The sequence below is a fragment of the Opisthorchis viverrini genome (assembly GCF_000715545.1).
Source record: "Opisthorchis viverrini unplaced genomic scaffold opera_v5_109, whole genome shotgun sequence".
In the NCBI taxonomy this organism is placed as follows: domain Eukaryota; kingdom Metazoa; phylum Platyhelminthes; class Trematoda; order Opisthorchiida; family Opisthorchiidae; genus Opisthorchis; species Opisthorchis viverrini.
Window position 1 is genome coordinate 1,267,258 of NW_008751764.1, and position 27,908 is coordinate 1,295,165.

Sequence of the window (27,908 nt, forward strand, 5' to 3'; positions counted from 1 at the left end):
CATCATTTTAAAACAGCTGGTCTATTCTCAAGTATTTACTTGCTCATTCTGAAGGAGCCTCTGAAAGGCAGCATGGTGTCGTTCAGCGGCAGCCTTGTTAGTGGCAATCAGAGCACGCTGACGTCCCATTTCAATTGTACGACGCCTTTGGTCTAGGGACAAGCGCAGCGCAGCTGCCGAAGAGCGTGACACAGGCTTTTCTCCATGATCTGAAATGCCACTAGTTGAGGAAATATCGTTTTCCACACTGTTAGTTGGGGCATTCGATTTCCGACAAGAAGTTTTCGTGCTGCCAACAGCCGTAACTGCCCACGTTGTGGTTCCTGGGGGAGGCCTGAGGTAAATGAAAATGTTTGTGCTGGTCAAATCAGACATAGCCGATAAAAATAAATACGAGTTATATGAACGTAGGGGTGGATTTTCGAGATCCAGAACAAGCACTTGTGAAAAGAACAAAGAATCCTGTAATAAACGTGAAGGTCATTGAGGGTGTTCCTGAGATTTCGCAGTGTAAGTGCAGCTACAAGATATGTTGAAGAGCCATTAAGTTGTGTGATTTCAGAGGAAGCTCACGAAACAACGGCCAATAATCTTGAAACTGTTCTCAAAAATGTTTGTAAACGAAGAGCAGAATAGACATTTTAATATAAAAAGTGCAAAGCTCTGTCTTCAAATTTTGCCTCGCTTATCTGGAATTTCATGTGGGCCTTTTTCATTCCGTTACGGCGCATCAGACCAGGACTTAGCCACCAAAAGGACGGAAATTCACTGTCAGTGTAGACGGAACAGGGTAGTTTAGAAGAACCACAATCGGTTGGTTGGTGTTAACTGGAGATTCAACCGAATTCAGGCTGAATCTCTCGTTTGAGATACACAAAGGCTATTTGATGATTCAGCTGAGTGACTAGACAGACTAATTAGCAAATGAGCGTATTTCGCCACCAGCGTAAAACGGAATGTTCAAGTAGGAAACCAAGTCGTGGAAATTCGGGGATTAAGCCTAGCTGATGGGTCTAAACAAGGGTGAAACCAGAAACGAACTATCCAAGCGTCCCAGTAAGTAGCGACAAGAAGCCTCATGGGAACTAAGGAGGGCAATTAGATCTACTTGTACACTAAGGCAGGTGAAGTGAGCTGATCAAATGGTCCTTAAAGCTTTTAATGTAGTGACACAGAAGAGGCCAGGTGCTCTCCGGAAAAAGCTTAAAGCACTTCACAAACCAAACAAAAATGAACGCCACTACTGACCACATCATACAAAAACAGTACGTCGATAAAAATAGTAGTTATACACTAGAAGCACATCTGTCAAATGAAGGGAACTACTGCCTGTAACATGGAATTTATCCTCTTTAGTTTCATCCCCCAAAGATGAACCGTATATCGCTGTACAGCCAGTGCAGTTGGTGTATCAACTCAGGTGCAACATGATAAAAAGAGGGAACAGCACAGCTCAGCGAAGAAAATTTCTCCATAAAAACTTTACTTAAAAAGGAAGCATGCAAATGAATGTTAAATAAATGAAACCGAGATGCTCTACTCCAAAACGAAAGTGTATGCAACGGTTTTTTGAGACATGTAAAGCGATACAGGAACGAAGTAGACCTGTAACCGAAAGTATCGATCACAATAGCGACACTATTGGTCGATAGACAGCATACTTTGATGGACGAATGAACAACCTGACGCGTGTAAAGCTGACGAAACAGACGGGGGAAGATCTGTGATCGATTGTACAGAGACTCAGCAGTGGGAAAGATAATGACGGTAACCGTGAGATTGAAAAAGTCCAAAAATCAGAATTTTTGTTCAGATGAAAACAAACAAAGCTACAACTGTAACTGACGCGTATTACCAGAACCTCCAACTAGCTAAAACAGAATTGGAGTTGGGTTTTTACACAAAGCTAGACGGAAGATACGCGTCAGAAACAAGCGATGCACTTGGAACACAAAGTGAAAACAAGGCGGGCGAAGCAGGTTCACACATGTGAGGCAGTTCGGGTGCACAGAGGTGGCCATCAGTGACATAGTGGACTCAAGTCCAAGTAAAAGAGCGAACACAGATTGTGTAAACACCAAAAGGAGTTGGTAATTACAAACAGGAGGAAGAGCCGTGAGGAAAAAATGATGATACAACTAACATATCTGAAAGTTCAGTCACAGTGATCTTAGTGCAGATTTATCACGAGGAGAAGAGCACGTGGTTGCAACTAGTCATCCTTTACTCCCAAACAAAAACGATTTCAGAAACTGCTTGAGACGTTTGCCAACTGAAGATAAGAGGGCGCACTGGTAAGTACACAAAAGCACTAGATGGTACGTTTGGATTGAAAGATCACTGGCTGAATGTACTCCAACAGGCATTCTGAGAAGTACTTTCCAAATTATCAGGTTTTTAATCAGGGAACAGAGTAGTAGGGCAGCAAACAAAGTGAACAGACGAAGGCAAAAAAAAATTTGACCGACGGAAGCCTGATGTGCGGTCGTATATATAAAACAGAAATGAAATAATGTCTCTCATATGGGAAGAAAGTAAAATTTCACAAGGGAGAGTCAGTTAGCTGATAATTCCACATACAGCTCAAGAGTTGTCTTGTTTGTTGATGAGATGAAAACTGTGAGACTATAGATCGGGCATAGTTTCCAGGAATAGTAATCAAAACCAACGTCAAAGGACCAATGATAGAAACTAGCCATGCTCGTGACTGTAATGAAGTAAGCAGATATTCAAAGTGATGGCTTAACATTGGCACAATGTGGTCCATTCCACTTTGCCGAGTAGAGACCTACACATCATCATCATCATCATCATCATCATCATCATCATCATCATCATCATCATCATCATCATCATCATCATCATCATCATCATCATCATCATCATCATCATCATCATCATCATCATCATCATCATCATCATCATCATCATCATCATCATCATCATCATCATCATCATCATCATCATCATCATCATCATCATCATCATCATCATCATCATCATCATCATCATCATCATCATCATCATCATCATCATCATCATCATCATCATCATCATCATCATCATCATCATCATCATCATCATCATCATCATCATCATCATCATCATCATCATCATCATCATCATCATCATCATCATCATCATCATCATCATCATCATCATCATCATCATCATCATCATCATCATCATCATCATCATCATCATCATCATCATCATCATCATCAGTGGAAGCACATCGGTGATGATGCTCCGCTGACGTACACCCATTATTTAGTTGGAAGTCTTGTTGGGGAAAAAAGAATAGGAAAGCGTCCTAGCGTTAACCTAGCACAACACTTCCGAGATGGGAACACCTCTAGAAGCTCATTCAAACAACCTGCATAGATCGTGGTGTGCGGAGGGTGTGTAGTTTTCGGTTCAGACTTTGTCCTGTCAGTGAGGTCAATCTATGCTGAAAGGCCTAGAAGCTCGGCGCCTTTTCGGCATAGACGAGAAAAATCTGCGCAGAAACTGACAACATGGGCACCATTGACATCGATTGGCAATCACACCATGGGGCGTCTCCAACCATGCACAAAAGGAATCATGTGGAAGAAGGGTCGCACCGAAAGTACCCACATCCTTTGTGACTGCTTTCGAACATCTTTGCAGGTCAAATGTGGACTGCCTCTTTGATTAAACCAGTCTGATTTGGACAAGGAAAACAGCGCGCTTTTAGTGAACGATGGTTCGACATGATTCGCAATACACGAACCATCGCAGCTCCTATTGTTGGGTGTATTCTTCAACTGAAGTCCGCGTTGCACAACCGAGCACTCGTCTTCGGATTGTATCGTTGCGGATTCCTTGGCACCGCTTATACGAGACAACGGTTGGCGGAGACCTGAATGTCTCGGTTTCATTGAGTAAAGGGGCCACGTCTTAAAACCATATAACAAAACAACCCGTATCGACGAACACAAATGACAGAGAATATCAACCACATGTGATGATGGAGATTAAACCTCAGTAAAACCGTTTGCAAACGGCTTACATCTATTCTCCCAAAGAATTTCACCTTAGAAATTCACAGGCCATAACCGGCTTGCATCCGATTACTCTCATGAGGAAGTCATCCGTACATGTTCAATCATCGGACCTACACTCGCACAAGAAACTCACCCACCAGTGTTCCAGCATCGGAACGCAAGCGACAAATCACTGTACAGAGTAAAGATTCCGGAAGGCCAGGTAGCATAGCAACGCGTCCGTAGTAATCTATACTTCACGTACGCACACAAATTCTCTCGCTCGTTAGAGGATTCAAACACCTGAGTTGTCTATTCTAGTCGCCAGGGTAATGAACCATGGGGGGAAAGGAAGTCTCTGTTTATGACACTCAATTTTATCAGACTTTTCAAACGTTTGCTGAATGCAACATTGAACAATCCGTCTGGAGAACCAAGGNCTCTAAGTAGGGAAAGACCGGAAACAAAAAAGAAACAGAACCAATGCACTTCCCAAGCACGCAGTTGCTTACCAGAAAGTGAGTCTTTGACCGAGGAATGAAAGGCCAGTTTGGTGGAGGAGCGCAGTACCGCTGATTTCTTCGGCGCCATCGTTCCTTTAAACCACTCCCATATCCAAGTATTTCCTCCACAGGTGTAGCATTAACGCACATCAATCACAAGGACCAGCGAGTCTATTGAGAGGTTCGTCTGTTTTACTTTGGTAACTGGGTATGGTGCGTCATTCCCAAGTAAGTCACAGCTGCTGCTAACGGTGGGTTGAAGACGGTAACTGTGACATTCGTCAGACCCCACCTGGTTTACCAACTATTTACAGGAAATCCATAGACTAGGTGTTACCCAAGAAGTCTCCAGGACAATTGTTAACGTTTTAAGCAAAACCCTACGTCTGGTTATTACACACTATACATAGAGTTACTGAAAACTCTTCCACAGTCAGTGACCGTTTTCGTCCTTCTTGAGATTCACCAGGTAGACGCAGTCTTTGGGTTTCGTCAAACCTAAGCTGGACGGAATTCGCGGCGAGATGGCCCAAGTGGTTAGAGCGCGAATTTACTGACCGAAAGGTCCGTGGTTCGAACCCGACCTCTGCCACTCGACTTCCCCTGTCTAGGCTTGGGCAACCTGGCAGTATCCCAGCCCTCGTGCTTCCTTCGGGTAGTATGACAGCTAGGCAGCGGAAGGGTGTTACAGCTGAGAGGTGGGCAGAATTCATCAACGAGAGATTCAGTGAGATTTAGTTGGGTCACTGGGCAAAACCAAATTAGTATGCAAATGAAAGTATTTGACAAGTCCTCATCAAGCTGAGAGGAATGGATCTCTTGAGGAGATAACATGGACTGCGCGGGGTGACAATGGGCGATTAAGATCGGTGATTGAGAAGCGCACCGTAACCTCATGGAGCACAGCATCTGTCGAAATGACAGCGCACTCGGACCTGCGGATTTGTGAACGCAGGCGCACTCATGTACAGCACCGTGATTGGTGGGAGTAACATTGTAGAGGATCTCAATATCACAATGGCTGGGGCTGACCTACCGGTACGGTGTGCGAAAGTGCGTAACCTTATTGCCTAACAAGGAGACTGCAGAGTAACCTACAAAAGGGTCACGCGAATCGTCGAACAAACAAACCCTCTAATCGGCTGACGGGAATGTGACAGAAATCAGTAAGGTACTCGGTTCATGGTATGCAGATGAACTAGTTGACAGGTTGTCATCCAACACATATTTCCAAAAGATATTCGGCATACCGGCAGCTGAAGAAACTTAAGCAGAAGAAAACTACGATAAGCCGGAAAGAGCACACCCGTTTTTTCCTCTCGTTCACGGTACCAGAAACTAGTTTGTTCATTTACTTGATAGTGTTTCCATGATCGAAAACACCGCCTGCAAGACATGTGTTTAGTAGAGCAGTAAAACAACGCCCTCTCAACAACTCCCGCCTCATTGCGTAAAAACCTTCAGGTGCCAAGCAAAACGCCCGACGTCAGATCGGACTAACAGGAAGGGAAAGTAATAAAGACGCAATTTACCGGACACGATCACTTATTCTCATTGAAGCCGAGAATACAAGAGTGTGATATATAATAAGTTCTGAATGAGTGATATTCCAGGGGAGTGAGAATCCGGTATCCGAGGGGTTTCCAAACATAAATCTGAATAGGACCTGACAAAAACAGAATCAGAGACATTGCGCCCCCTTTATCCATATCACGAGAAGTGACACAAGAAGTATGCCGCGTTATGTTAGTCGTTCTTTTTTCTCCTCAGTCATGCAAGTGAAGCATGCCAGTGATACAAATAAAGAATAGCAACACACTGATTGGTTGATTTCTGCAAGTCACCTGATTGCCAGATCAATGCCAAAGTAACCAAATCGTTTGACATTTTCGCTCTTACTGAAATTGACCATTTCCAGTTCCTCTTTGACACCCACTCACTCTAGCCTTCGTGCTACGTCTGCACGTGAATCAAACCACAGTATACACTTCTTGGATTTACTTATTTGTAGACGTGCCGACGTGTCCTTGCAACACCCTATCCACCGCCAGAAAGTAAATGAAATGATCTGGTTTTCACGAGAGACTCAACTGAGTGTATTTCCCGAAAACATTCCAATTTGGGTTCAAGTAGAACATAAGGTTGACGGAAACTCGGAGACCGCGCCTACCTGATGAGCCCCAAGCGGAAGGGCGAAACCGGTCGTGGGCTGTCGAAGAGTTTTCAGCAACCTTGTGAGTGGTTTCCTTTATAAATGAAATGATCGTTTGGTGTATAGCTGCCATGACACCGGGAGGGAGAATGAGGGCTGAGATACTGCCAGGGTGCTCAAACCCACGAACCAACATTCCAGATGGCAAGGTTGGTTTCGAACCATAGAAATCAGTATTTACAGTTCGTTAGCTACATCTCAGCAGCTGATAAGCGCAGGTTGATAAAACTTTATTCCAATGAGCGAAGAGAATCTGTAGCCCGGATAAATTAGAGCAAGAGGAAGAATTCCTGAAGGAGGCTTGAGTCCAGAGGGCTGAGTCACAGCAGAGACGGTACACGAATAAGCCCAGTTCATTCAGCGGGCAAGGAAGATATATAATTGTTCCTTCGGATCGTACACGACGACATTAACGCCGGCAACCACATTTCCGTCTTAAAATGCGCTGCATTCAAGATACCAACCACCTGAGGATTCGCGCTGCATAAACGTGAGCCTAGGTTGTCTTAACTATCAACCTGTTGTGTTGTCTACAAGCCGTCTTGCAGCTGCGGAGAGACAGCAGCAGGACAGATAGACCCGCAGCTGAGTATGCGCCAGAACACATTCTAACGTATATGTGGTCCAGATGCTTCCAAAGGTCAAATCGCAATCCCACATCGTCAATAGCCAGATATCTGCTAGAGAGGAGCGTGTTCGAGCTCAGGTAGCATAGCGAGTTGTTGGTTCGTTTGCTGAACTAGGCATTTTGATTGCCAACGTTTCATCGCCAATCGAGGTGACATCATCAGTGCCTTGTTAGTGAGTTAGCAATGGGTCGGTAGTTGTGCGCTGAGCATTGTTGCGTGTATGTCAATCGTTCAGATGTAACACCCTTTCGGTGCCTAACTGCCATGCCACACGAATGAGGCACGAGGGCTGGAGTACTGTCAGATCGCTCCAACCTAAACAGGGGAAGTCCAGAGGTAGAGGTCGGATTCGAACCACGGGTCTTCCAGTCAGTAAATTTGCGCTCTAAGCACTTGGTCAATAAACCACTTGTCAATAAATATCGTGGATCCGCAACACAGATAACAATTTCGTAATCATAGAACGAGATTCAATACATAATGCGCACGAACTGCTCAATACCATGAAAATGGCAATCAAACTGGAGAAAAACAACCAACTACAATCCTTGGATGTTGTGATGAACAAAAATGTGGATGGGACTTTGGATGGGATACATATGGATCAAATACTGCACTACAAAAGCACTGAAACCATCCGATAAACCAAAACAAACAAACTCTGTTCAATAGGGCAAGGGTATATTGGAGCGCCAAGAGGCTAAGGAAGAAAACCATTCGAAAACAGTTGATATCCAGTAAATTTAACGGAGAGAAACTTGAAGGCATTTCAACAACAGTGACAGCAAAAATAAGCAACCAGACAGATAGTTCTATCTTACAAGAAGAAGATAGCTGAACTGACAGCTAGATTATTAGCTCAAAAAGGAATCCTTGAATCTCACAAGCCGAATATCACTGTACGGCAGCAGACCTCAAAACCGAAGGATAACCAAGACGCAAGCAAGAAGAACAATGTGATACACCAAATCAATTGCAAAAACTGCAGGAAGTTCTACGTTGAATAAACTAAGAGGAAATTGTGCATACGAATAAAGGAACGCGGCTGTCAGGAGACATAACCCTCTATCCTTGAAGACCAAGGTCACGAATTCAGTCTTGGAAACGCAAAACTCCTGGCATACGGTGGCACGATACACGGAAGGGAATTTTTGGAAGCATGGCACACCACGATAGATCCTATTTACGCACCACTACGTGTAAACGAACAATAACTCAACCGGAACACTCAAAGAGAGCTGAACATAGGACTAACAAACAGCGAACCAAGGAACCCCTTGGATTCAGATCAAAAGGGATCACAAATTCGAACCCAGAGAGGTCAAGGACAGAGGTCACTCCAGGACCAAACAGAGTAAGAGAGCGGGAGATGCCAAGCTCAAAGGTCACGTGGTGATCGACAAATCAGGACACACGATAACGGACGAACCAATGGAACCATCCGACCGAACAACCAATCGACGGTCAGCTACGGCTAGAACTAGGCATGTCAACAGGCGTGCAAGACCACTCAACATACAACCACCGATCCACCGCTATGTTCCACTACACTCCTTAACAGCGCATTAATGATGTCACCTTGAGTTGTGATGAAACGTTTGTAACCAAATTGCCCAGCTCAGCAAACAAACCAACAACCAGTCAGATATCTGTTAGATACTTGCCATCTAACTGACCGGATCAACTCCTTCTTAATCGTATCGCGTAACATAAAACCCAAGGTTTTAGCCAAGAGCGAAGGGCAGCTGATCAAATTGATTGTGTGCATAAAAACAGATGAAGCAAAAGATTTGGTTACCCGGGGAGTATCGATCAGAAATCAACCAATAAGTGTCTGTTCAGTGTTGTTCCTACCCTGTGTTTTTATATAGCTCGCGTGTTTTGTGTTTTTCGCGATTAGGGAGACTGAAAGAATTATTAACATGTCGCAGTATGTCTTCTGCCAGTTCTAATGCGAGATCAAATCAACCCTCCAGCCCACATGTGTGTTTCTATAGACTGAGACAGTCCACGCACACTGTGAACGCAATCAGACACCGCGATGAAAACACCCGGGTAGTTTTCGCTTTGTATAGGCGCTAGCGCATAAACAACCCAAAGGTTTTAAATCACGAGAACGGATGGTTCATCTCTAAAAACTTTGTGCACATGACGTCAAGAAATGGAATACGAGCGGAACATTTATCGACTGCTCATCGAAGTGTGCCCGGCAGAGAAATTACAGTATGAATAAAAGGATTCACTGAGCCCTAAGTATGGAATATGTGTTAAATAACTCTAAAAATTAGTCCATGTAAGTGTTGACATTGGTGTAACCCCAGCATCAGTAAACTGGGGTGTAAATGTCAGGATGAGGCTGTGAGTAACTGCAGAGTCTGTGATTACTGATGAAAAACTCCCGTCAAAAGCAGATGAGTTCCGGACAAAAAATCGGCTTGAACTGTGAACTGTGGAAATGCCACTGGGTCGTATCTATTATGAACTCCATTGCTAACGTTTAAAGTTGAGCAATCAACAAGGGCTACATAACCTGGCTTCCTCTGGGTCGAATGACACGTATACACCGAAAGGACATCCCACGATCAATAACGAGCAGTCCCGCCAATGCATGTGGCTCTTCAAAGTGCGTATCTACCAAAGCACGAGCAGAATACAGTTGGTTCCTCTGGTGAGTGTGTGAAATGATTCCTGAGATGTGATTCCTCTTGAGAGAGAACCAACAAATAAAAAAATTAAAAATCGTCCGGCTGTAGCACCCTCTCGATGCCTAACTGCCATGCAACCTGAAGGTTGCACGAGTGCTGGGATATTGCCAGGTTGCCCAAGCCTAGACAGGGGAAGTCGAGAGACAGAGGTCGGGTTCCAACTACGGACCTTCCGGTCAGTAAATTTGCGCTCTAACCACTCGGGCCATATCGCCCCAACAAATAATAGATACAAGAAACCTGGACAGAGATGGAATTTCATGCTTCCCAGTAGGACATGCCCGTTGAAACCAATGGAGACGAAGCATTGTGCCAAAACCTAGATAATCGACGACGGTTGCTAAGGTGTGGCAATGACTCGCCAAAGTAAGTGCAGCCTAGTGTGGGCGATTTTGGACCGCACAAAATCAGTCGAACTAGAACAAGAACTGTTGCTTGTACAAACCCCACATTACTCAGCAAAAAAAAGTAAGAGAAAAAAAGAAGTAAGAGAAACTGAGATTTTTTTGGGTGGACACCTGAATGCTTCCGTAAATTCAACCAGAGGCACAGAAAAACTGAATGCCTCACAATCAAACGCAAAAGAAACAACAGTAGTACTTCCGTGGTGTGAAGTGTCTGAAAACAGTACGTGTATCGTTCGACTGAACCACAGGTAAGCCCAGACGAAGGTGAAATAATGAGGGAGATTGCGTTGAGATAAGGAAAGTAACGTAACATGGGTTGTCAGGGTCACGAACCTATCGATTCATGTTTACATGACAACGCCGAAATGCGACTAAGCTGTAAGACGAAGGGCAGCGTCTGTCATTTTCAGTTTGTTTCCCTATATACATCCCTCGAAGCCAGTAAACTCTCCGAATGAAAGGATGCGGTACGACTAGGGGGTACAGAAATCGGTTTAAGGTTCTCCGGATAAATCGTGAAACTTGAGGGCATTCGCGAACTCTCAACATCTTCAAATATCCAAGCACCGACACAAGATTTCTATAAGTATGAAATCCGCTGCTGCGCCTACGACTGTCATCTGTTCGATAACAAAATGCATGCTTCTGTGGTCAGAAACTTCTCAAACAGAGTGTGACTACCGTATTCCGACGAATAGCATGAACGCACGCGTGCGGTCCACCATTGGAATCGATTCCAAAAAACAAAGAGCAGCTTGTACTTCCTCTTGGAAAAGCAGCTCAACTTGCAAAGAAAATAACAACGCACGGTAGTTAAACATGGAAATTTAGGGGATGGGCATAAAATGCGTGGGCGGATGGCAACCGCTGTCTACGGCTTCTCCGACGGAAATCAGCTATGGGCCCAGCTGCAATATGCAGAACGGTAGAACATTCGCTCGACTATAAGTAGTTTGGAAAGTAGTCAAGCTCGTCATCGAAATTCTGCAGCTTAACTAACTGGTCAGATGGAAAAGCTTTTCCAATACTAGTCCCCCCGCCGGCTCATCGGTGTAAGCAATACCTAAAACACTAAAATGGGAATGTCCCAAGGCTACCAACTCAGATTGTTACCTAACCCATTACTCTACCCTTCATGGCTGGAATCGCCGTAATCGACAATTTATTTAGTCTTAGATGCGCATACAGTCCATTCGTTGAAATATTCCACAGTTGATATGCCAAGCGAATCGGATACAGGTGAACACCAGAAAGAAGCGACACAAGAAAAATGAAACTTTTTAGGGGTTCCGCACAATCTTCAATTCTTTCGTCGCTGTGTAAAAAGACGACCTCGCGGTAACTTATCCCGTCCAGTAGTTCTCGTTAAATTCTCAACAGAAGATGAACAGATGACACGGTCAGAGGACTATTTCACAGATTAATGCGTTGCGCCAGCATACACGAATCGAGGATATGCAGGAGAAATGAACATAGGCAGCATCAACTTCAGACAAAGTGCAAATGGCAACCGATCTTCACGAAATACACTGAAAAAGATCTGGAAACAACGAAATCCCGGTGATTCAGCACCGAAACGAAGTGATACGGTTCATGATGATGACCCTTCCAAAATTTTACGTTTTGGAATCTAACAGAGGTGATTCTCGGGGGGCGAAAGCATTAAAGCAGTTGTCAATAGGGAGAAACACCAAGACTATTGCTTTCAAAAGACAGAACTTTTTATAAAAAACGATATTACTCAGTTCAGAGGGAGGTCATCCTCAGGGAAAGGGGACGAACACAGTGTACTATGGTAGGCAGCGCGAGATAGCTCAGTGGTTAAGGTGTAAGCTTACGGACCGTGGTCCGAACCCAACCTGAGCATCTCGACTATTCCTGTCTATGATTGGGAAACCTGACAGCATTGGAGTCCTCTTTCCGTGAGCATGGCAGTTGAGCATCGAAAGATTGCTACAGCTGAAGGACTTGTTTTTTCTTGCTGACCGACCCGAAATGAATTGCAGCGAAACAATAAAGGATGTCTCTGTTCCGAAAAAAATCCGATACTTAGGTAAACGCATCTCTCGCTTGGTCAAATATAGAATTGAAGTTCTGTTGTCTAGCCAAACTTCGGTACACCAGAACACTACACTTGTACACAACATGTCAAGTGATGTAGAATTGGGTGACACAAACACAGGTGGGACATCAATCGCCTCGTATCGTCCTCCCACCCAGTAACCTCTAACTAGTCAAATGCATACAAAAACACACAGTATGGTGTGTTACATACATAAGCGACCGACCAAAAATCTATTTGGTGGAAATTAGGAACAGCGAAGAATAATAGACTGTCTACTGAGAATGAGCACGATTTTGGAAGCAAGCCGACAAATGATCGATCAGCTTTTTTTAGAAAAGAACATAAGAGCTTGGAGTGCACAAAATGAGTGGACTCCTGCACATAAATCTCTACTACCTGAAGGACGCACATGATGAATTCACAGGTAACAGTGGTGGAATTTTACTACTACCAAAAGTACTCTTGGTTAAAAATATAGAATAAAAACGAGGACGTTACAGCGAGCTCTGAGAAATAGTGCAATGCCAGTCTAGAAAAGTGCAGGTTGATTTGAATCAAAAAGAGACTTCTGTGGTTCAGGAGACGAAATTTCAGCGCACAAAGTTGTAACAGATATGAAGAGCGTGGGATAGGTCAGGGGAAGTGAATAAAAGTAGGAGAAGCGGTATAAATGGATCAAATAATGGTTCAGTGAGGAACATCAAAGATCCAGAAGGCAGAAGCTTGTGGGCAGAACACTTGCAGAGCATTGAGTACATTACATGGCTATGCATTTTTGGAAGCACCTAGGTGACCGAGGTGGAAGATACCATTCCGACTGTCAAGGTCGTACAGAAGAACAAAACACCACAAATCACTGCAAAACCGAGCGGCAACTCAAGTTTCACTATCATCAGGACAAACATGAAATAAACTGATCCCCGTATGGTTTAAGAAGCCCGTCATTAGAGCGAGCGTCAGGCTACCATTTGTTCACATCAGGGGCAGATACCCGCTCCTGGACAGCACCTACAATGGAGATTTCTTAAACAAACTCGTCCTATCCTATGAGCTAGTCCTGTGAGGCGGAGTAATAATGTGTCATCCTTTCAGCACATAGCTGCGGCACATATGAATGACAAAAAGGGCAAGTACTGGCTGAACGCCTCAGTTAGGGCATCGGGATTGGATATCAGATCATCCACATTTATGCGCCTACAATAGATGACCTCGAAAGTCTTTCAAATGGGAAATTCATCTGAATGATGAACCGATTCATCGAGTAAGTACATTCACCGGAAAAGACTGAAAATACGACTTACACATATCGACTTACACATGACTCTCTTCTGCCATTTTCACGCCCCCCACCTGCATAGCCGGCAACGATGATCGCGAACGCTTTCGTTTTTCAAACTCAGATCTGAGGGAGATAGAGCCACCAGCTACATCGGGCGTGGGGATGGAGGGTCTTGGTGACTGTGTGGCGGCTGAAGATCAAGAAGAAAGTGCATCAGTGCAGAAAATCGAGGTGACACAACAGTGAGACTCAGTGTTTTGGCCGTGCTGGTTTTACCACCACTATAGTGGGATAAACAGTTTGAGAATACATCAATCGCACTCTGCACAGCTGGTTCTCCAACAGTCACCAATTGGTTTTGTATCATGTTGTTGTTGTTGGCGAGGTCAGCAAGATCGAGTTATCACATGAAAATGTGAAGATCAATTGCGGGAACTCTATTCTGATTTCGAGTCGGTCCCCAAACAATGGTACAGTCGCATCACCAAGATAAAATCATCGACACTTCTGGGAATTTTTTCATCTCCAATCGGAAGATGTATAATACAGGGAAATGTCAGAATAACAATGCAACGGGGGTGTCCAATTGATCTGCAACTCATTAATTTAGGAAGCTGAGATTTCACTGGCCACATCTGTCTGTATTTGGGGGACTATTGGCAACCAATGATTTTTCGAGCATATAGAAAGAACAAAGCCAAAATCTGATGTCAAATGATTATGAGCACAAAGCAAATACACAAGGGTGGGGACTTTTGTACGGTAGCAGCAATATGCCAGATGTTTCGTGCTAAAATCGCCATTGTGGACTGTCATTTGATCCACTCATTTCAATCATAACCAAACTTGGTCTATTAATCAGTCGAAATGAAGTCCGTCAGATGCGGGATTCGCCGGACAATGCGGGGGAGAAACCGGTCTCAAGGCCGCCCTTCAGCCACTGCGATCCGATAAGACAATTTTACAAGAAAATGTCGTACTTTATGAAGGGTGCTCCGAAGGGGACCGATGTCGGATAAGTGGTGCGATAAGAGTGAATACACGAAGGCTCATAAGTGCGCTGTATGTAAACGTATTTAATCGGACACTAGGTCACCACCACATGAGATACTGACTGACAGCGGTTCGATCGAAGCAGTGTTTTCTAACAAACGCTTCGAACTCACTTCGAGTTAGTTCGCTGTCACAGTCTGAAGACCATGAATCGCTAATCGTTTCACTTCTAAATGTAGCTTCCTACGTAAGGCGTCCAGGCCCTTAGGTGCAGTGTAACGCGCACTGGCGACGGAGTAAGGCGGACGAGGCGATCGAAGGTTGCTATGTTAAGGTATTACGCCATCAAATTATCATACAAGCGCTACAATCGATCGCCTAAGCTGGCGAAACTTGTTATGAGTGGATTCATCACAGCGGCAAAGCAGTGTGACCACAAATACAAGAGGTCTTCTACTAAATCTTGTTTTACTGAACCCCACCAAGAAGGAAGTTAACTTCGATCATTCTGGAAGCCACATTCTGAAGGGGAAATAACCCAGTAATCAAGCTTTGTTTAGCAAACCAAAAAACGGAACAAAAAACCTAAGGAAAGGATAGATCTCCTCTATCACACAAGGTCCTTTGCTGTTGGACATGTCGAACGTCACGTGATTCGAATTAAAAGAAGGGGTATCACGGGCAAACAGTTCACTGCGTCCAACACGTGAGATGGATTGAAACTTGAATGAAATGAAAGACGACCTAATCAGATTTAGTTACACTGATCGGAGTCGGGGGGATAGTTCTCGTGGGTTAAATAAACGGTCCTCTTGGCAGACAAATCTGCTCAAGCGGTAGAAAACGGATTTCATATATCGAAGAACGAAAATAGCATACCTGAGGTTACTGGAGATGAAACTCGTTTGGGACTGGAAACCACAGGGAGTTTATCGGAGAACTCTGGTGAGGGGCGCTAGATGAGGCCAAGAAACAGAGGTGTTAAAGCCGCATCGGTCCATTTACTCCAATAAGAATGATATAAATGAGATTGTAGACAAGTTCCTGTGTAACAAGTGGGGCTAAAGGCTAAAAAGTCAGCTGGTGTGAAACTAGCATACACAAGTCAATTTTTAAAATGTGTCGAGCATCACTAGCTCTTGTGTTCACATACAGTAGCAGAAGTTTAGAGTGGTCGGTAATGGTGGGTAGGTCGCCCTTTCGAGGTGATGTACGGGCAGCAGTGTGTTCTGGGGCTGATTAATTCAGTCTCAGTCGAAGTCAGTAAGCTTGCATGGTCAGTTCAGGTAGACCGGATAGGATAGCTCAAAACATGAAACCGATAAATTTGCGTAATTTCATCACAGTAGTCGCTGCAAACTTCATCCGGCTATCAACGTGACATGGCGCTTTCATTCAGGGCGATGGAACAGTGACGCTATGACAGCGACGCCAGTGGGTCGTTTGGATTCTGGGTTGACAACCAGGTTTCAAAAACGTCAATAACGTCGTGATACCTTTACACTTTCGAAATTCCGCATCCAATTTATATATGAGACTCGAATGTAAAACTGCAAGTATAGTTCAGTTAGTAGTGTGTGTTTCCAGCTAATGCGAGGTCGGTGAATGTAATCCTCTCGTATATACTGCATACAGCATGTACAATTAGATACATTCTTTACTACACATGGAGTCATCGTGACAACAAGCACCTACCACTTGCTACTTTCTTCCACCCCTTAGACTACTGAATCTTCCCCGGAAAGGTGATACACTGGTGTGGGAGACGTACCGACGTCTGACAAACTTCGCAACCACGCGTCTGGCTATGGTACTCGTGAGTCACACAAGAGAGCGAATCGCATGCTAGACCGAATCATAGGTTTTGGGACATGGTTGTGTTCTTGGTGAACTCCATTCGTCTTCCATTCGGTCGTCATTTGCACGGAGTTGTTCTGCCATCGTTAAGGTAGCATGCCAATTCATACTCAGTTCGAAGCGAGGTGGCTCAGGTGGCTAAAGCGCGAACTTACTGACCGGAAGGACTATGATTCGAACCCAACCTCTGCCTATTGACTTCCCCTGACTAGGCTTGGGCGACCTGGCAGTATACAAGCCCTCCTGCTTCCTTCGAGTGGCATGTCAGCTAGGCACCGAAAGGGTGTTACAGCTGACTGGTTATCTTTTATCTTTAGACGCCCAAAAACGAGATTCGCCACCACGGTAACGGGTATTGGAACCCACCTATTCTGCATCAACGGAGTACAAATCGGCAAACGACCAGGAACAGTGGAAAAAAGTAAATTCGATTTGGTGGGGCTTTTGTTTGTTTCGACATCGCTTCAAGACAATGGGGCGGAATCCGGTTTGGCTTGAACTGGTACACTTGAGAAACCAGGCCCATACGGCGTGATGAACTTCCGAGATGTATCTATTCTATCATTGGTGCACGCCGGGTTGGTAAAGCATCAATTTTATATGGTACCTATATGCTAGTACGCATCTAACAAACGAGAACTACTAACGAAGGTTGATAGAGGAACTCTTGTGGGGTTGATGAAGAAATGTTGCTCAAGTAAAGATAGCATCCAAATGCACGACAAGGGAGCCAGCCGCTACTCAACCTAATACCAGTGATTCAGTATTCGTACTTGCCTAATAGATGCCCCATAGGAACCTCTGATGAATGTCCCGGAGACACTATGAAGTGAATTGAAAGACAATACACTTCAAGTGCTAAATAAAAGCCGGCGAATGTGGGAAAATGTTGATATCGGTCATCAATTTGGTGGATCCAGATCGGCATTGTTCGTCTGTCGAAATGCTGCCACATTCTCGCTCTTTGGTAGCACAGCCTTTAGTCGTCTAATCGATAACGTTTAGAAAGAGTCACGGACAACCCCGTGTTGGTAGTGGATGCATCTGATCAGTGACCGTTTGATAGCTGAAGAAATTTCGTGAAGAATTAGCTAACTTTAAAAATAAAAAATCGTTCAGCTGTAGCTTCCTTTCGGTGCTTAACTGCCGTGTCACACGTAGCAGGCACGAGGACTAGTATACTGCCAGGTCGCCCAAGCCTTTAAGGATTCCGAAGAGGTTGCCCTGCACGGAGCGAGATGGCTCAAGTGGTTAGAGTGCGAATTTACTGACCGGAAGGTTCTTGGTTCGAACCCGACCTCTACCTCTCGATTTCTCTTGTCTAGGCTTGGGCAACCTAGGCGTATCCCAACCCTCGTGCTTCCTTCGGGTAGCATGGCAGCTAAGCACCGGAAGGGTGTTACAGGGGGAACCCGGTGACCGGGTCCCTGTAGCCACCTTCACGTTGATGAATGTAACCGTATGTAAATTCAGACATCAAACATACGTCCAGTTTCTACTATTTATGCATGCATACATTGTGGGAGCTAGTCACTGGGTAGGGGGGTAAATCTGTACGAGAATTCAGATTACAACCATCGCCGGGAAGAATCATTCACCGATTGGAAACACTTATAAAAAGGTTGAGAAAATCCGTACGACTAGTAAGAACAACCATCTTCTGTCTAATTCCATAAATATTTGTTGAAAGAATTGACGCTCAATAACACATCGAAACGTTCGTCCAGCTGTAGCACCTTTCCGGTGTCTAATAGCCATACCACCCGAGGGCTGGGATATTGCCAGGTTGCCCAAGCCTAGACAGGGAAAGTCGAGAAGCAGAGGTCGGGTCCTGCGGTCAGTAAATTCGCGCTCTAAGCACTTGGACCATCTCGCCTTCACATCGAAACCGGCGGCAGCGAAAAGACGCGTGGCAAACTATTGAGCGTCATGCGCCTCCGTTATGACAAGAACACAGATCGGTTCACAATCTGTCGGATGACAGAAAACCGAGGAAACACCACCACTTGCTGACCGATCGATGGGCACACATACAGGTACTAGGTAATCAATAACTCGATAAGAAAATAAACAAAAAGACCAGATCTGGATGTCATCTGCGACGCAAACAAATTGGGAGGAGTGTGTTTTCCTATGAAAAGCTAAATAGTGGAGCGGTCTTCCAGTAAACTACCTGACAAAATTTAACACTCACCTTACAAAACGTCGCATACATCTTATTGCGTTCAAATCCAATCGTGGATTTCTCGACGGATTCCGGTGGATTGATATCTGAAATCCTCGTAGGTTCCGGAAGTTGCTTGGTCACATAGAATCCACCCTTCCCGGAACCTGTTTCCGTAGGCAAAGGTGGTGGCTCTTCCCCTCCTCGAGCTGCCACAAGGACCAGGTCAGTGAGGAGGTCGTTGGCGGTAGGAGGACGATCGGACCCAAGTCCATTTTGATGCAAACCGCCGGTGGAAGATGTTGGTCTCTGAGGACTATCCACACGAGGTGTAAGAGAGTCCATTGGGTCTGCAGATACGGTGGTTGTCGAGCGAACTAGCTGCTCAACTGCAGCCGTGTTCAGCAAAGCGATTGGGCGACTGTTAGGATGAGCGGGACGAGCTGGGCGAGCCACAGTGCCTGCACGTTTCACAAGTCTTTGCAAGACGCCTGAGAGTAATCAAACAATAGAGAGTAGGATCGCCAGAAGGAAAATGGAGGGAAGTCTACTCTCCAGTACAAACAACGACCCAATCCACCATCCTTCGAAGGAAGCCACATGATTGCTCAGTGAAAATAGAGTGGCTGGTTGCTACTGTCTCCATACTCCAATGACAACGTAAGGTACTTGACCACCTGACACGATTCCCTCTACTGTGAAACTCAGTGTTCGTTGATTGTTTCCTGGTGCCGATGAAATCTAGTGACGATGAGCTGTGCACTGACCAGCATAGTTTTTAGAGTTAACCATCAGAAGAGCGTGTCGGAAGATGTTTGGAGCAAAGCACACAATGGAAAAGCGAAAGGCGAGTTGTTTAAGGCTTCGACTAGACTATACGTTATTTTTAGAAGGACAAATAAGCTGGGCATCTGCAACACCCTAGACGACAGAACGAGAAGGGAGTAACATTCCTGAACGAACAAATGGCAAAGCTCAATGTACCGGAGGAAACTGATTGTTGTCTGAATGAGGCAAGAGATCTCATGGGCACCATAGATGACCGTTAGAGAATTCTTTTATCAGCAACATTATGCGGTAATATATCATATTATATAACGTCGGATTATACTATACAGTAAAAAATATATAATAAAAGAACAATAAATTAAGTCTTACCAAGCGCATCATGGTAGGCTGCATAGTAATAATAATAACGTTTCAGCTGTAACACCCTTTCAGTGTCTATCTGCCATTCCACAAGAAGGAAGTACGAGGACTGCGATACTGCCAGGTTGGTCAGCCCTAGAGAGAAGTTGATATGGAGAGGTCGGGTTTGAACCACTGCCCCTCCGATCAGTAAATTCGCGCTCTAACCAGTGAAACATCCCGCCCCCTTGCATGAAAGCTGATGTACATCACCGGAGGTGATGGCCCAAGTGGTTAGAGCGCAAATTTACTGACCGGCAGGTCCGTGGTTCGAACCCGACCACTGCCTCTCGACTTTCCCTGTCTAGGCTTGGGCAACCTGGCAGTATCCCAGCCCTCGTGCAATCTTCGGGTGGCACGGCAGTTAGGCACCGTAAGGGTGCTATAGCTGAACTATTTTTTAGGCTTATCGCAATCTTTGTAGAATTCTTAGGTCAGGGACAATTGGAAAACAAATAACAGGAAAGAAATACCCCCTGTGAACGTCAGAGAGACTCGAGTAACTAGCGATTTGCGTCCAAAAAGTCTATAATCCAGTTGACTCAGCAAGTGCAGAGTGATAAGGAAATGCGGGACAAGGGCATCACTTTTATAATAAAAAAAACGCCATACCAACGCATAGCGCTATAGAACAGAAAAGCAGCAAATGTACACATATACCGATTCAAAACACTAGAATTTAGGCGACCGGAATAGCAACGAAATGCGACCTAATGGATGGATTTGATGATGTTTGTGCCTTAGCGATCAATCCGAATTCGCAATAGTGAGGTGGTGAACACTTGCGATTCGATAGTTCAACAATCCGACCCAACTCCAACTACTACATTCAGGAGTGAAATAATCCACATGGTGCGTAGGCAGCCAATGACCACTGTTCCATAATCACGTGTCTTCAACTTTACTTAGTTAAGTTATTGACTTATTGACGTTACCAAAGTGACATCTGCTACACCACGTAGAAGCAAACAATCCTACTGAGCGGAGGGTGGGTGTAAAGCGAAAAGCCTACAGCCCCAATGGTGATTGATGGATATCGCCCACACAAGTACCCATTTAGAACATGGCTCCTACATCAGATAAGCATGTCTCAAGGAATGTCAATAGGGGCGATACACTGGGTTTCATACACGCTAAAGTTGACTGGAAACGAGACATCCTGACACGAGTCGATGTGCAATCATATAGTGATTTGGCTTGGACGATCTAATAAACTTGGCTCTATGCAGCTCAGTTCTGATTCTATGTACAGGCGTTCATTGCTTCGATCATTTTCTGCCTGCACATCAGAGCAGCATTTGCAAGGCAAAAAGTACTCGAGAGTCGATCAGCAACAAGGTTTGTGAAAGCTATGATAAATTGCAAGGAGTTGCCCAACAGAAGGATCCTCATTCCATGTTCAAACTCACCCGTTTGTGTGGACGAGGGAGTTACTGTGGTCTTAACCGGAGAGGACAAACTGCGCTTGAATGGGACAGTTTGCAGGGCAATGGGTCCAAGGGATGGTGGGAATGAAACGACCCAGTGATGAAAATCGGTCAATATATGAACCTCCTGGGAACCGGTGGGGAAACAAGGCGAACCGGATTGAGCGAAATGCGCCGTGAGACTCAGAGGAGCCGGATGCTGAGGAAGGTAGATCTGCTGTTTTTGAAATAACTCCGAAAGGTAGCCGAAATTCACCCAGTCATCAAGTTCGCAATTGGCAGTACTCAACGTACCGTCGCGCAATGCACACAGATACTGATCTAAAGAAACTGGAGTAATGAAGAAGTTTTACAAACTAGCTGAAAGCAGGGGATATTTTCATGAAGCAAACTACTCACAAGGTTGCTGAAAACTCTTCGACAACCCACGACCGGCTTCACTCTTCTTGGGGCTCATCAGGTAGGCGCAGCACCCGAGTTTCCATCAACCTTATGTTCTACTTGTTCAAGCAAATCCTAGAGCAGCCAATCTACTACATTTGTAGGAGAATGTAAACACAACTCGGTAACGGGAACAGGGGAAGGTATAGCGAGAGGCGCTATAACAGACAGTGGCCAACAATAAAGTACCATTCACAAAGAATGACAAGACAGGACCATAAAAATCGCAGGCCAATGAATACCAGTCACCCCAGGACAGAGGCCACCACACATTTGTGATCCGTCTGTTATCACGACACAACCCCCTCGGGGGGTCATACTCTCCAGGGACGACTACCCTACATCACACTGTGTATGAACGCTCAGCTAATCGAAGCATCAAACTAGTCCGACAGTTGAACGTGTTGTTGATAATAATAATAACAATAATAATAATCGTTCAGCTGTAGCACCCTTTCGGTGCCTAGCTGCCATGCCACCCGAAGAAGGCACGAGGGCTGGGATACTGCCAGGTCGCCCAAGCATAGACAGGGGAAGTCGAATGGCAGAGGTCGGGTTCGAACCACGGACCTCCCGGTCAGTAAATTCGCACTCTAACCACTTGAGCCATCTCGACCCTCTGTTGCTGATCCTGTTGAGTAGTTCGAGTCCATATTTGGAAATCGAGGAGGCAGCCAGTGGGTGTGTCGACTAGAATGCTTACACACACACTACACTCTAGCAAGCCCGATTGGTCTAGTGGATAAGCTCCTTGTTCTTCATCTGAGACAACCAGGGGTACCTTGATATTGGCTACAGGTTCCTGTGTGGATATGAATGTTAGTCTTCAGCCATGGAGATGCAAACGACACTTACAAATTTTGTTTTGACGAGAGAATCACCCGCAACCCAGCTGAATCTATCGTTTAGGATGGTTCTGAGTTTTCAGCAGTTTCGTGAGTGAAGTATAACATCTACACACCCACAACACGTTTTTGACATAGGATTCAGAAAGAGAAACCAAGCTTCGTTGGTTGGATAAGAGAGTACACAACTCGGACAGAAGAATTATATACGAAAGGCGAAAGGGCTGCAGAATTATCCACTTCTAACTGCGTGACGCTTGAAAAAAAAAGCGTTCAGCTGCAGCACGCTTTCGGTGCCTAGCTGTCATGCTACCCGAAGGAAGTACGAGGGCTGGAATACTGTCAGGTTGCCCAAGCCTAGACAGGGGAAGTCGAGAGGCAGAGGTCGGGTTCGAACCACGGACCTTCCGGTCAGTAAATTCGCGCTCTACCCACTTGAGGCATCCCGCTTGGAAACAACCTAAGAAAGGCCTGTCAGAAAGGAGAGGAAGAATTACGGGCTATGACTTTAATGCTATGTGAAAATCAAGTGGACAAGGCAGACGTCAGGAACCACAGAACAGAGCAGAACAATATGGTGCCGATCAGAGGGCACTTTACTGCAGAGCCTGTAGGCAGAGAAGTGTTCCAAACCGCGAATACGGATAGACAAATAATTGGGTAAAAGAATTAAATAAGTTGCAGGATAGAACTCGCGTGTTACGATATTTGCAACTAGCTAGTGAAAAATTTGGTTTAGAACAAGGGAAGCGGACAGGTGAAAGCTCCATAGTGCTTCACTCATCAAGTTTTGGGTGACTGGCGCTTTGTAGGGCCTAGTATCACTGACTTCCATCGAGAAACTGTATCCATCTACGTTATTCGATCTGCTGACGGAAGGCTAATTGTTTTGGGATGCGAGTTCTTTACAATTGGTCCACCTAGTCAAGCTGGTTTCATATCTAACTGCATTCGACTTCGACAGCGTCCACTCTTCAGAGGATTTCAGCTTTCAGGATTCAGTCCTTCTGTTTGATCCGAAAGACTGCGCGGTCAGTACAAGTGAAATCGATCAAGTACCCGAACATGCCGTCTGTAAAACGTCCAAGTTTCACTGCCCCGAAGAGAACACGACGGTCCGATACACTACAATTTCGGTGTTTATGTGCAGTTGTGTGAGAAATGCTTCTCATGGCGACAAAATATAGTTGTGGCCTTTGCGATTCGTGCGTTTATTTCACTGTCAGGCCTGCATACAGCTTGCTGCTAAGATGGAAGAATTCTGCATAGCACGCTGTCGCACAATCACTGAGCTGCTGTTGAAGCTGATAAAAGAGCGTTTTAGAAATGTCTACGTCTAACCCAAAGTGATACGCCACTGAACAGAACGCCGTGGTCAGTTGCTGGGATTCTGCTTGAAATACGAAAACAATATTCGGCCTTCCGTAAACGGCAGCAAACGGACATTCAATGTGTAACGGTGCTCTGGCCACTAAACGCTTCGTCGTCCAGCTGTAGCACCCTTTCGGCGCCTACTGCCATGCCACAATCACTGAGCTGCTGTTGAAGCTGATAAAAGAGCGTTTTAGAAATGTCTACGTCTAACCCAAAGTGATACGCCACTGAACAGAACGCCGTGGTCAGTTGCTGGGATTCTGCTTGAAATACGAAAACAATATTCGGCCTTCCGTAAACGGCAGCAAACGGACATTCAATGTGTAACGGTGCTCTGGCCACTAAACGCTTCGTCGTCCAGCTGTAGCACCCTTTCGGCGCCTAACTGCCATGCCACCCGAAGGAAGCACGAGGGCTTGGATACTGCCAGGTTGCCCAAGCCTAGACAGGGAAAGTTCAGAGGCAGAGGTCGGGTTCGAAACACGGACCTTTCGGTCAGTAAATTCACGCTCTAACCACTTGAGCCATCTCGCTCCGAACTGAGTATGAGTTGGCATGCTACCTTAACGATGGCAGAACGACTCCGTGCAAATAAAACTGAGTGGAAGATGAATCGAGTTCGCCAAGAACACAACCATGCTTAAACGTATATCGATTTCGAACTCGACCGAGAGAGTTGTGCACCGCGGAGCTTTCATTTCAGCACAAAAGATTTTCATAAAGGTGACAAATTTATCATGACTGGCAAGCTTTCGTAAGGGCATCTACAGTGTTACTTTGTTGACTGAGTCAAACGCTTTGGTAATATCAACAATGGGTAAAGTGCCAGTCACGAGGTTCCTGTTCGATTTTCTACAGCAAAAACTAAGGCAACAGTAAGCCGAACGCCTAGAAATCCACACATCTCTTTGGGAACCATTCCCTCTAGAATGTCAACAACTAGTGCATTGAGCATGATACGAGCCATAATCTTGTCTGCTATGCACTGTACGCCAATTACGCGCTAGTCGCCCGCCTTCTGTCGACTTGCTTTTCGCTTACAGAGTGACTATCGTTGAGTAACTGAAGCCGTGCGTAGGGTCCCCCACCACCCAAAGTTTGTATCGTACTAGGAGGCTCGTTCCGCAGCGTAGACCATCCCAACTTCTACAGTTTCGCAGACACACCACCCAGTTCCGCTACTCTCCCTTTTCATAGCTGGTTTAGGGATTTCTGCGCTTGTAGGTTAGTTAGCCATATAGGCTCATATCGTATGTTGGGGTGTGCGGACTACGTAGGTTAAATCTAGATCTCCTGGCGGGTTGAGTAGCGTTGAAAAGTAGCCTTTCTAATCTGTTAGAATTTAGTTGGGTTTGATACGCTTTTTACTAGGTTGTTTGTCTTCAGTCAACTGTGGATATTGAGCTTTCGCCTCACAGATATGCCCCAGTCCAGCCAGAGGATCACACAATTGGAAATCTTTAGTTCCTCCTTTCACTCTGTTTTCCGCAGAGAGTTGGTCCAGCCTGCCTTTGTTTTCAGGCCTCTGCATGCATAACATACTTAATTGTTTAGAAGAACGCCAAATTTCTCAACCAAATCGAGGTGGATATCAACGACTCATTACCAGAAGGCTAATCTGGCCTGCATTCTTGTTTGGTATCCAAAACAGCTGCTTCGACGTGTTCGCATTCCGTCCAACTGGTTTGGAACCTGGTTAACCGCCAGCCTGTGTCAGAGCTTCGATGCAAATTCTTGGCTCACCACTTTTTCTGCATCCAACTTGAATCAGTTTCCAAATGGTCGACGACTTGGTGGTTTTTCAAATGCGACGCTTACCCTGGCACATGTCACATCCACACTGCGGTCGACTCCACGTACCATCTTTGTGACCAGTACACCAACAGAATCTCTATGTCGCTTAATAATCTGATCAATAAGGTGACCGAGTCCAGTTCCCACATTGAAATACGTTAGTCATTCCAATTTCTCTGATGTCATGCAATCGATGATGATGATGATTATTCCAATTCCTCTCAGTTCGTCAGTGATCTTCCAGCGTACAGTCATCCGACTCTAAGGTCATTCGTCATCCTCTTCCAGGTTTCCCAGTTCCTGCTAATATGAGCGTTCCCAAATGGGAAATACCCTCAAAGTGCAAGCTTGATCAGACATAACCACGGCCAACATCTCGTAGCTTCCCTGGATCAGCCAGCAGGATCGCAGTGTGCAGCCAGGCCTATGCTGTAGCGTTTGAGTTCGTTTGCGACAGGGGTTCACAATTCAGGCCTGTCTGATCCATCCCTCTTCAGGTAAGCACTCATGCTCCATGTTCCAAATTGTGGGGAACGCATCCTCTTCCTTACAGTTCGCACTATTTGCGGAAAAGTGTGGACTTTTAACTGTTAAGACTGGAAATTGGGGCTTGTTTCAAATATCCCATTCAGAGCCTCCAACACGAATGAACGAAAGATAGTGCGGAGTTGATCTGCCGGAGGACATTCCCGGGGCATGGTATAATTTTCTGACCAGTAATGCTTCTGCGCACGGAAGGCGCGTTTCGATCGGCACCGGACTCGTGACTTGCAAAAATGTTTTAATCGTCTTGGAAAATGTGATGTTTGGCGATCAACGTGTGCATTTTTACGGTCGACCTCTACTTAAACCTATTGTTCCTGGAAAGGTGAGAGCAGCATCACTGCTTCTATAAGTAGGGAGGAAATGCTTTACTGATCTCACACTTTTATCGCAGTGAAAATTATGAGTTTACCCCCAGGCCACCTGGAAATACAACTACTCGTAGCACGAAGACTAGCTGCTCTTCGTAAAACTGCTCACCGTTGGTCTTTGTCACAATTTAATCCTACATTCAAGCTCAAGCAAACGCATACGATCGCCTAAAGGAACGCGTGCGCAGCAGTCAGTTTCAGAGAGAACGCAAGCATTGAAGCGTGAGGAGCAGTTGAGTTGTCTTCACCACGACACAGCAGCTAAAATGGACGATACATTAGGATGCACGACGGATTCCATCTACAATGCTTGTGGACCCAGGGGTCAGGTCGAATCAAATGTGATTTATCAAAAAGGTCGATATCAGTGAAATCAAGCCAAGCCTGATGCTTAGGCGGCTAAACCAGAGAAACCAAATGAAACAAATGGTAGGCGACTGCAGTCCAAAGTAAATTGACTTCAGCCCACTGAAGAATAGCAAACCGCTACTTGGGTAGTCAAGCAATGAACTCTGATTAACAGTAATTCTGGTTTAGGCCCTTCGAAAAACATGGCACTTGACAGATCAGTCTGGCGGCTTGCTATCCGTGAATGCGGGAAGAACTTTGATAACCAGTGCATAACTACACAAATGGGTTATCTGAAACGGCTGTCGGTGTGTCCAGGAAAAGCACAGCTCCGGAATCTGAGCGGCTTTCGAGCGTACAATCAGACTCAACGGTCACCAGCGTACTCACTTCCAACCACCACGGTAGCATGAGCTATGCATGCTCCTTCTGTTCAGCCCTGTAGTTGTCCTGCTAGATGACAGTAGTAGTGGACATCTGACCAGTATTCTATCGACTAACCATTTGTTCTCACTTAGAGATGAGGTGATGGACATCCGCCAGACAGCGCTGTTGCTCTATCATGTTTGGGAAAAGTGAATTACCCTGGTCAAACTTCAAAGCAGCGAGGGGCGATGACAGCGTATCAATGCGAAAAACCAACCGATGCTAGTCCCCCAGGACTGCGCAGTAATCCGCGGCTTGTACGTAACAGGGCATTCGTATCCGCACAAAGCACTTTAGGTTTACATAAAACGCGCATGCGTCCAGTGGATC

At 45.3% G+C, this 27,908-nt stretch overlaps 2 protein-coding genes across 2 annotated transcripts in view; one reads left to right on the forward strand and one right to left on the reverse strand.

Moving 5' to 3' along the window:
* The window catches only part of T265_13828 (hypothetical protein), a gene marked incomplete at both ends in the record, with an annotated part of 94,150 nt that overhangs the window by 54,335 nt on the left and 11,907 nt on the right, over nucleotides 1-27,908 (reverse strand). Inside the window, 4 exons of the mRNA XM_009170709.1 lie at nucleotides 40-334; nucleotides 2,793-3,313; nucleotides 18,852-19,312; nucleotides 21,419-21,766. Of these exons, the coding sequence (XP_009168973.1) occupies nucleotides 40-334; nucleotides 2,793-3,313; nucleotides 18,852-19,312; nucleotides 21,419-21,766 (1,625 nt within the window). The remainder of the gene's footprint in view (nucleotides 1-39; nucleotides 335-2,792; nucleotides 3,314-18,851; nucleotides 19,313-21,418; nucleotides 21,767-27,908) is intronic.
* Nucleotides 13,970-22,326, forward strand: T265_05640 (hypothetical protein; the record flags this gene model as incomplete). Its single annotated transcript, XM_009170699.1, is given in 7 exon segments — nucleotides 13,970-14,049; nucleotides 16,870-17,078; nucleotides 17,983-18,202; nucleotides 20,026-20,134; nucleotides 20,271-20,429; nucleotides 20,443-20,508; nucleotides 22,108-22,326. 7 exon segments carry the CDS (start codon nucleotides 13,970-13,972, stop codon nucleotides 22,324-22,326), a joined length of 1,062 nt encoding a protein of 353 aa, XP_009168963.1.